Below are 11030 nucleotides of genomic sequence, written 5' to 3' on the forward strand. Positions count from 1 at the left end.
TGAAACAGTTGAAAAATTAATTCAAGTACCAACAATTCACACTTAGTAGTATTAACTGTAGTAGGTAATAACTGTCAGTGGGTAACTGGTAACTGATGAGCAAACTTGGAGAAACTGACCTATTAAGAATCTTAAAAGAGTAGTTACTGCCATTCACTCTGTAAGCTTTTGTATAGTTAGCCTCCATGTACCTTTGCAAATAAAAGGGAACGTTCAGGCGGATCACCCCCAAACCATCTGCCTTCCTTGCAAATTTGTCATACTCTTTTTCAGTGGATATGAACTAATTCCATTTTTTCCAGAGCTACTCTATTAAAATCAGTTTTCCTCAAACATCTACTAACTAACAATGTATATTATATTATAGAGCAATCTCCCTTGGTAGAACCTCAAAAATAGAGTTGACTACAAATTTCAGACAGAGCTGTATCTTCCACCGCAGTTTAGTTCTAGCAATTATAATACTAGGTGCTATGGAAGATTCAAATTTGAGTCCATCGGGTTTCGATTCTTGGCCATTGGTAGCCAAATATCATTTTTGATATGACGAAGTTCTGTTCCTCTTGCTCTCTTGCCGCTGGCATGTCATGTATTGGTACCAGTGTTTTTAATCTTGTGTGTGTGATACAAATCTGTTCTAAATGAATATTTTTTCATATTTGTTTTTATCTTGAAGAGAATTATTAGAACAAGTTGCAGAATTTGAAAAGGCAGAATTTACATCTTCAAATAAAAAGGTAATTTTTGATCATTCTAAGTCCATTCCTTAATAGCCAGTATTTAAAATCCTTAAGTCACTCAGAGCATTCAGAGGTTAAAGTGAGAACCCTCAAGGAAAAGCACTGACTCAAGAACAGAATTCAAAACTTGCCTCTCAGTCTTTAAGGCAAAAAAAGAAAAGCTTTGGAAATATTTATGAAAAACTTAGTTTTTGTCCACCATCTCTCACACACACGTGTGTGCGCGCACACATGAAATCCCTGCAGTCCACCTGACTCCAGCCGTGCAGGCTCGACTCGGATGGTGTGGGGCACTGGCTTTGGGGGAAGCCACACCTCGGTGTGCATCCTGGCACTGTGTGGCCTTAAGCAGGTTACCTGAGGTGGCGGAGCCTCGTTCTCACCTGTCGAGTGGAGACAGTACTAGTAGTTACCTACTCCTCTCTTTAATCCTCATTATTTTCAGTGACCGCTTAGCATTCTGTTGTGTTGAGGCATCATATGTACTGTGTGGTTTTGGATAGTGAAACACTGCTAAGGTGAACGCATGAACATACATGTACAAAACAATTTTCTAATTATTCGTTTGGCATGTATTTCTGGCTAAGAAACTTCTGGGTCAGAGGGCATGGATTCTTTTGTTTTGATACATATTGCTAAACTGCCAGGATGTTTGTGCCAAGTTATTCATCTTTAGTATAGTCACCTAAATCCCCATCAAACTTAGTTTTTCCCAGAGTCTGGAGTTCATGTAGAAACCTCTGTTTCAGCTCCCACAGCTTAAATCCAGTTCCTAGATACCAGGATCTATATCTGCTCTGGATTTGAGTGCCTTTCTTCCCTCCTTTCTCTTCATATGTATTTTTTAAGATACAAGAAGGATGAGTTTCATATTCATGTCTAACTTGCATTGGGCACCGTGGGCAGGCATGGTCCTAAGCACTGGGATGTAGCAGAGAAGCAAACCAATGAAAATCTAGCTGACATCCCAGTGGATATGTTTACACTGTTTCTCCACTTAGGAAGTACAAGTGTTCAGTGATTTCACATGATTTATTCAGTGGTGATTGCAGTTTGGTTTCTTTTTTCGTTTCAGCCCATCATAGATAACATAAAGCCAAAACTTGCTCCACTTAACGAAGGTGGAACAGCAGAACTTCTAAACAAGGTAACGTTGCCATCATTTCAAGAAATGGCAAACCCTCTAAGGGTGTGTGCTCACGGCTGGCACAGCTCTAGGACAGAGAGACAGGGGTGGAAGGAGTTGATTTAGGCCCGATCCACCAAGGATAATTAGCCACCACAGTAGTTGTACTCACTGGTACCCAGTGGTCCAGAAGAGGGCACACTTACCTCCCAGGGAGTCTGGTGCAACTCTTGGTTGCATGTTTTCATGGTGAAGTGAAGAGCATGGGATTTGGGACGGTGTTTATTGATAGACATTGGAAGTTTATGATCTGCAATAACAATGAAGAGATTTTTTTATTAAGAGGTTTGTAATAATTAATTACCAATATGCAACTGTTTTTCATGACTCCTGTATTCTCAATGTTATGCTAGATATTACAGCATTATGTTACATAAAGAGAAACATAATACCTAGCCTTTTGCCCTCAAAAACCTCATAGTCTCACTGGGAAGTGAGAACTAATATTCTAGAAACAGACAGGAGACTGCTAACCTGTACGCCACAGGGTGGCAGAGGAGACACAGTTCTGTGTAGATAAGAGCAGTTGAGGACAGACTCTTGGTGCCTGAGCTGGGCTATAAGGTGAAGACAGATTGAATTGTCAGAGGTAAGGGAAGAGGCATGGCCGGCTGGGAGAAGCGTGGGCAACAGTCAGGCAGAGGAGGCTGGCACGACTGGAGCAGAGTGTAGACTCTCAGGCCAGCGAAGCTGCGTGTGCTGGGGCAGACTACAAATAAGACTGGACTGACCTGTGATGCTCGTGGTGGAGCTGACGAGCAAGGGCCTTTGGCCGCAGCTCAGTCAGACCTTTTGGGGGCTGGGCACAGGGTGTCAGAATAATGAAGTTTGTGTTTTTAGGATAAGTGGCAGATGATGTGCAGTGCAGGCCGAGAATAGACCCAAGAGTTGCAGCATCAGTGGGCAAGAGATGCCAGCGGAGGGGAACTTTGGGAAAAGACTGAGAACAGAGGGCTGAAAAGAGTCTGGGAGACTGTGATAGAAGAAATTGGAAGTCTTAGATCCAAAGCTGACTCCCAGGAGTTCAGGCTGGTGGGCTGGGTGAAACTCTGGGATATTACCAGTAACCAGGGCTTCCAGATATTTGAGCTATTATGTAATTTAAATTTAATTTAACATTTTTAAGTGAAACAAGTAATTTCAAGTATTAAAAATACTTTGGCTAACATAATAAAACTTGAATTTACTCACAAAGGAAATTTTAAGACTTCAAGAAGAGAATGAGAAATTAAAGTCAAGGCTGAAGACCATTGAAACACAGGTAACCAAGAAATACTTTAACAAAATTATTGAAAGAGTTACTTAGAGACTAAATACTGAATGTATTTTGTCTGAACTTGATTATAGGCGACAAATGCATTGGATGAGAAGTCGAAACTAGAAAGAGCACTGCAAGATTTACAGCTTGATCAAGGAAATCAAAAGGTGAATTAAGTTTTAGCTGTTTTTTCATATTTTCTAAGTAGAATCAAGTTATAAACGTATATGAAATCTTAATTACTATTATGCCCCTTCCATCTACCACTCCCTGAGAGGGAGGCCACCACTGTTGTCCTGCATTGTCATGTCCTTATGCAGGAAAGCCAGGTGAGAGCCTGGTGATGTCAGGGGACAGATAACGCAGCTCAGGTGCCTCATGTGTCCCAGAGCCCGCTGGCATATAAGATATTCGTAACTTTATTTTTTTTAAAGTTCTTCCTCTCACTTTGCCATTCCAATTACTGGGGAAAAAGAAATGAAAAAAGGAAGAGTTTTTAGTTAACTGAATTTGTATTGGGGGTTTTTAATATAGAACTTATTACTCAAGTTTCCCTTTGGTGAATATGATACAGTAGAATGAGTTTACCGGTCATGCATCTTCAGAGCCATCTGTATCCAGCAGTGCTTGTGTAACAGTGCAGTCCAGTGTCGAAGTTCTCCAGCTTGTCTGAGTGGAACAACTGGGTGTCACTCCACCTGCTGGAGGTCATCGTGGGCACAGTTCTGCCTCCTGTGGCCTTCCCATGGAGATTAGGGTTTCACGTCAGAAGACCACTTGAGTGAATTCTTAGTGCAGCATTGACTTTCCTAGTGGTTTTAGTGCCCTTGTATATATCTACTGAACAATCCCCAAACCTACTTCTTTAGCCTTTTGTTGCGCTTTTTCTGTGGAAAATTTCGAGCATATATAGGAACGGAGAGGATAGTGTAATGCACGCCAGGTACTCATCACTCAGCTTTACCAGGCATCAGGGCATGGCCAGCCTGGCTTCATGCTCACCTCTACTGTCCTCTCCCTCGCCCCAATTTAAAAAGTTTTTTTATTGGAGTATGGTTGATTCACAATGTTGTATTGGTTTCTGGTGTACAGCATAGTGATTCAGTTATATATATATATATTCTCATATATATATTCTTTTTCATTTCCTTTCCATTTTGGTTTATGACAGAATATTGAATATAGTTCCCTGTGTACTACAATAGGACCTTGTTGTTTATCTGTTTTATATATAGTAGTTTATATCTGCTAATCCCAAACTTTTAATTACTCTTAATTTATTCCTCCCCCATCCCCTTTCCCATTTGGTAACCATAGGTTTGTTTTCTATGTCTGTGAGTCTTTCTGTTTTGTAAGTTCATTTGTGTCAATTTTTTATATTCCACATGTAAGCCATATCATATGGTATTTGTCTTTCTCTTTCTGACTTACTTCACTTAGTATGATAATCTCTAGGTCCATCCATGTTGCTGCAAATGGCATTATTTCACTCTTTTTATGGCTGAGTAGTATTCCATTGAGTGTGTCTGTACCACATCTTCTTTACCCATTCATTTGTTGATGGACATTTAGGTTGCTTCCATGACTTGGCTCTTGTAAATAGTGCTGCTATGAACATGCCCCATGTTTTTTGAAGCAAATCTCAGAGATTACATCATTTCCTCTGTAGATATTTTTTAAATAGAAGGATACTTCTTATAAGGCTAAAAAACGAAATATATATGATTTTAAATTATTATATACCAAGGACCATAAATTTATAAAATAGCTAAATACTCCAGAACAGCTTTATAATTTCTCAAAAGTAAAACAGTTGCACACATTTTTGGATGATGAATTCATTTTTAAAGCCATCTTGGACTTTACTCCAATTTTAATTTTAAGATTTTGGCAAAAGCAAAATATGTACATGTCTTCACTAGAGGCAATGAAATAAAATCTTTTTAAAGACCAGATTTCAAAAATGAGTAAGGAATTCTTTCGTTGATAGTACTGCTTCATCTTCATATTTAGCAATTATAAACTATTTTCCTGTCTTAATAATAAGACTCTTTTTTTTCTACTATAAATTTTATCTAGTTAAAACAGGATCCAGTTAGAGAGAAGATCCAGCTGTGCTTGTATTACACTGACAAAGTGTACAAATATGTGCATATTGAATCAATGTAAAAATTTACAATCTTGTCAATTTAGCAAGCCATACAATCAGTAAGCATTAACTAGGCTCTCCTAATATCGTACATGAGTAAAACATGCCTGTTACATTTTTATATTAATTGTGTTAATTTTATTATTTTTCCATCTGTATCATTCAAAATTCTTAAGGATTTATTTTAACTTTTCTAAAATGAAACCTGTTTGTCATCCCAATTCTGGGACACACAACCCTGTCAGATTTAGGATCTTACCCCTCTCCTGCTCCTCTTTGGAATTCCAGCAGTTCATAATCATATTTTACATCCTTGAAAATCAAAGACCATTGAGTGCCTGCTGGGTGCAGACACCGTGCACTGTGGGCTGCAGGTGAACTGAGTGTGCTGGCGACCCTTCTGGAGCTGGAGCAGCGGAGGAGGCTGGCGGGGAGGCTGACATGCACACGTGACACACAGCCTCAGCCGTGTTGAATCTAAAACAGTTACTATTTAGAATGAAATTATATGAATTTATGTATTTTTCATAGGATTTTGTAAAAGCCCAGGATTTGAGTGACTTGGAAAACACAGTTGCTGCTTTAAAGAGTGAGTTTCAGAAGACACTTAACAACCAGACAGAAAACCAGAAGTCACTGGAGGAGAATCTGGCCATGGCCAAGCACGACCTCCTCAGGGTTCAGGAGCAGCTGAGCATGGCTGAAAAGGTCAGATTTGTCAGTTCACGTCCAATTAAGTGGTGAACCTGGTGTAATTAAGGGAAATGTTAGACAACTGCGGAGTCACTTTAATTTTTCTCAAGGTATTAGGCAATTTGTGTTCTAAAGATGTATCATTTTTGGGCACTGAGATTCTCCCATCTTTGGCACTAAAATATCTGTGACATTAAGAGACCTGCACTCCTTCCTATTGTCTGGTAAACACTTCACCCCAGGTGGCTTACATCCGCTACCCTGCACCTGCTACGTTGCTTTTCCTGCTCGTCCTTCTGACAGTGGCAGAGGGATAGGTGGCTTTTTTTTTAAAGGATTCTATACCTTTTTTCTTAATTTATATGAAATATGTAGAGAACAGTTTGTTCGTTTTAGGGGTTAGACTCTTAGGATTATGGGAGCCAAAATGTAACTAAATTAAAAACCCTCCTCTCTAAATACTGGCACTACTTTGGGATTTGGAAAAAAGAACATGCTTGTTTTACCTGAAAATGAATTTACTTTTTCAAATAGATTTCCCATGTCTAGGGCATCGTATGTTTATTTGCTAATATTGTACTTGGGGAAATGTTACTATTTTATTGGCTTCTCATTGAAAGAATGTATTTTTTAAGTTTGGATAGTCTTAATTTTATATAAACATATTTTTAAAAAGAAATTAGAATATAATATAAGCAGAAAATTAGTAAAATTAAAGCAAAAAATATACATTTTCATCAGATTTGTTCTTTCTTTCCATAACAATTTCTTAGTAATGAGCTGACGTATTTTGCTATTCAGGAATTAGAGAAGAAATTCCAACAAACAGCAGCTTATCGAAACATGAAAGAAATGCTTACAAAGAAGAATGACCAAATCAAAGACCTGAGAAAAAGATTGGCAAAGTAAGCCAAGCTTCCCGGATTTGTCACCCTGCTGGGTTGATGTCTGTCCTTCATTAAGTCTAATCTTGTGTCCGGAGAGGTCAGGCCAGTGGGGAGTTGCTCTGTCATTCAGTCCAGAAGCCTGTGTGTGAGGAAGGCAGAGGGGCTTTGGCCAGGCCTTGTCTGTAATGCCCACCAGGGTTTCTTTTTGGGTTCAGCAGGACCTTTAGGCTCACACAGGACTACACGAGGCTACTCTTGCAGTGCATTCTCTTAGCAGGTATCAGACAAGAACCACAGCAAGCATGCAGGGCAGCACTGGGCGTTTCTCCTCAGCAGTGTCCTTGTAGCAATCCAAGAGCTGTCAGACTGTGCCCTCATGTGACAATTTAGGTGCTAGAAAATAAGGCCCATGCAGAAAGGTGCCAAAGCCAGCGATGCCTAGAAGTCTGTGCCCCACATAGGTCCAGTGTTTCTAGTACAGTCACGTGACACCCAGGCAGTGACGTGTTGGATACAAGAACTCACTGCCCCCAAGGAAGCTTAAGCCGTGGCTCCCACCATGGATGTGTAATTGTCCACAGTTGTCCTGGTCCAGATGGAGTCTTCTTATCAGGGTCATTTCTGTCATCAGTGGTTCTGCCTGGAAACTCAGCTGACATTTTACCTTTATCAGGGTCCCAAGGGACCAGAGCTAAAAAGTGAATCCAGGATCACATTTGTCCTTAGAGAAGGGGATATGTTAACCCTTTACTCACAAAGCCCTATCAGGTATTTGTGTCCATCAGGCAGTCGATTAGATAACCACTGGATCTCGACTCTATTAAGCTGTCACGGCTCTAGTGGCAGGTGCAGAGACTGGGGGTCTGATGATGTCTTAGCAGTTATCTGCTCCATTCTCCCACCTGCTGCAGGATTCCCCTCAGTCACCCTCCTAATGCCTGGAACATATCTGACTTTTACTGTAGCAGTGATTTTAAGTGAAAAATGAAATGTTACTGGTTCAGTCACTGGAAATGTTTTAAGTAAACTCATTTGGTAACAACAACAAAGTATCATGCAGTTATGCTCTTAATTTATATCTCTTTCCAGATACGAACCTGAAGATTAAAAACTGAAGGTTTTGTCTAGAAGCTACCACAGCGTGAAAGTACAGGCTGTTTCCCAGCTCAGGCATGTATTTGAAGCAGTTTGTTATAATCCCTCTCTTTTATTTTTCTAAGATTTAGACTTTGCTTCTAATATTTAGGACTAGAGTTCTTATCTAAGTTACCTAATTGAAAAGAGAGAAACCTGTTGACTCATTCTGGCCGGTTGTCCCTAACTCCTCTCTGCCGAGTGCCCCAGAGTCTTAGTTCAAATGCAGTGAGAGTTCTCTATAGTAAAGAAGAGGCTTTTAGAGTGGGAAGAAGGTTTTCCTTTTGCATTAGTATAAGGAGTATGCTTTTTCAATAATGTTAAAGCTAGCATCTTTATTTGTGCATTCCCAGAGTAAAAATAAATATAGAACTATTAAAGATAGTTATTACAAATAAACCTTATTTTTTAAAATGGAATCTAATTTGTTTTCTCTATTTAACCATCAAGAAAATATATGAATTTATTGAAAATGTGAATACCATCTATTATAGGCAGCACTTTTACCAAAATTGTAATGAAAATTAACAATGCACATGAAGATTCAGTTAACTCCGGTCTGTCTTGCTAAATGCTGTGTTTATCAGAGGAGGGTCAGACATTTTTTTGTATCCCAACTTATCATGAGTCTGTATTACTGATGAAAAAGTCAGAGCCATCCTGTGTTTCTATAGTTGAGAAAGTATCTAGACAAAGAATAAATTAATTTTTATACTTCATTTTCCAGAATATTCTTTTAAATTACATGTTAAATAAGAACATTTTTTAAAAGGCTTCTTTTCAACATAAAATGAGTTATCAAACCTCAGATTCAACTTTTGAGTATAATTTATATGCATCTACAGTAATTGCATTGTCAAGAGGTTTTAGTTATATTTCCATTCATCCTGCTTTTTCTTGTGTGATTTGGGGTAAATCATTAGAAATTAGGTATCATAGCTACAGCTGTGTAAGGCGACAATACACTATAAGGGTAAACAAAATAAAGTCCCTAAAGCAGTGATACCTCAGAAGGAAAGTACTTACTGTTAACACATTATGTAGAAAGTAATTATTCCCACTTCCAAAAGCAGAAGGTCACACCCTAAATGAGCGCTGTCTGCTAAGAGAGGTCATCCCATGTCCACAAATGAAGATTTTATTTACCAAGAAGAGTTTACTGATCGGAGGATAAGGCTTGCTATTATTTTTATTCAAGCTTTTAATACTAGCCTTGAATTTGTTGTTTTTCTTGTAGGTTTTATGTTAAAATACTGAAGGAACAAATGATAAAGGGTAAGATAATTTCCCTCCAAAAGGACACAGAAGGCAGTCTTAAAAAGACGAATGAATCAGAGAAGGGAGGGAGAAAAAGCCACTAACAAGCCAGCACTTGTTGCATGGTCGTTCCTCACCTGTCTCTCACTATTCAGGTCGCTCATTGGTTTCTGTGTCCTTTTTTAAAATTTATTTATTTGTTTGTTTATTTATTTATTTAGTGTGGGGAGGTAATTAGGTCTGTTTATTTATTTATTTATTTTTAGAGGAGTTCCTGGGGACTGAACCCAGGACCTTGTGTATGCTAAGCATGTGCTCTACCACTTGAGCTATCCCCTCCCTGCTCTGTGTCCTTTTAGAGCTTTCACTGAGGGTTCTAGTCTCACCCCGTGTTTCTTTATGCCAAAATTAATTCTCTCTCCAAAAAACATTCCATTATTTATGGACTGGGATATTCTGTATAATTCAGAAACAGAATTCTTGATTAACTGGCTTGTGTATCTTTCAAAAACCGTTATTTTCTCCCTGCACATTTCTTAGTTTGATACCTGTAGGGAAGGAAGTTATGTTGAGAAACCCATGTTGCTAGGTAGAATTTCACCTTGTTTTCTTTGGTAGCAACTTTGAAATAGTCTATATAGTGTATTCCAGTTCAGTAATAAATTTAAAAGTATTTATGAAACCTTAAAACCTAACTATGCTAACTATGCCCCACATTAAGATAAAAAAATTAGCATTCTTTGACATAAATCAACATAATGATTCACATGTAAATACTTTTTCTGCCGTGGTTTTGTCATTCTGTGTGTGTGTGTGTGTGTATTTTAACTCATATGGTTAGCAAAATGCAGTATTAAATTTTTAAAATATTTTCCTAGTTTTAAGATGTATCTCATTTAACTAAGACAGAAAGCCTTTTTAGTTGATACACTTTGGGTTTCTGAGAATGTTGCTTCCACAGCCCTGATTGAACTGTCAGTGTGCTAAGCTATATACACTGTGCACTGTGGCTGTAATTCCTAAAGCTTTAATTTAGCTTAAATATTCAAGATTCCTACTGAATTATGACCCAGACCCTTTACTGACAAAAATAAAATGTAAAGGGTTTTTGTTAATTTCTTCTGTTCAACATTTAAGTTTATTTTTTCTCATTTTGTGTTTCATTTTGAATCATATTAATGTTTAATGATCATTTGTTTATGTTTTATATAACTCATTATGAGAAAAATATTGCTCTACATTGAATTTGTAATCCTATTCGATAAAACCTTTGCTATTTTGTATTTCCATTCTGATGAACTGAAAAGGGTTTATAGAGATGTTTACACCTTTAAATAGTTAGTGCTGGCTTGTCAAAGACCTCATGATAATCTTGTTAGAAAGGGTCTTACTTGGGTCCTCCCAAATGCAGACCTTAGGATAAGGATTTGGGTGTAGATAGTTTGTTTGGGAAGTGATTCCATGAAGTCCTGTGGGAGAATAAGGACCTGAGACGAGTTGAAAGGAGTACCACTAGAGGCATCTGGGGCTCAGTCCTGCTGGGGACCCCCTTGAGACACTGTGGAAACATGTCCACGTTCTCCCACTGCCTGTGCTAGATTCCCCCTCCCCTCCAGCCAGCATTACTGCTGGTCAGCATTGCTTGTCTGGTGGGGTGAGCCAGACCTTCCTCTCTTAGGGGTCTGAGCCCGTGATTACTTTGCCCTTGTCATGCTGTCGTAGTGAA

The 11030-nt window shown here is 38.6% G+C and overlaps 1 protein-coding gene across 3 annotated transcripts in view; it reads left to right on the top strand.

The window, feature by feature from the left end:
- The window catches only part of LZTFL1 (leucine zipper transcription factor like 1), a 75027-nt gene extending 64925 nt beyond the window's left edge, over positions 1-10102 (top strand). For 2 of the 3 annotated variants that reach the window (XM_064496638.1, XM_010982757.3), the window contains exons 4-10: positions 677-737; positions 1816-1887; positions 3122-3187; positions 3274-3351; positions 5865-6041; positions 6828-6931; positions 8003-8466. In XM_064496638.1, coding sequence (XP_064352708.1) covers positions 677-737; positions 1816-1887; positions 3122-3187; positions 3274-3351; positions 5865-6041; positions 6828-6931; positions 8003-8021 — 577 coding nt within the window. In that variant the 3' untranslated portion in view covers positions 8022-8466. Of the gene's footprint in view, positions 1-676; positions 738-1815; positions 1888-3121; positions 3188-3273; positions 3352-5864; positions 6042-6827; positions 6932-8002; positions 8467-9284 lie in introns of those variants that run through there. The other variant, XR_010384871.1, reaches the window with a different exon arrangement.
- The last annotated feature ends 928 nt before the right edge of the window (positions 10103-11030 follow it).

The sequence above is a fragment of the Camelus dromedarius genome, chromosome 17 (assembly GCF_036321535.1).
Source record: "Camelus dromedarius isolate mCamDro1 chromosome 17, mCamDro1.pat, whole genome shotgun sequence".
In the NCBI taxonomy this organism is placed as follows: Eukaryota; Metazoa; Chordata; class Mammalia; order Artiodactyla; family Camelidae; genus Camelus; species Camelus dromedarius.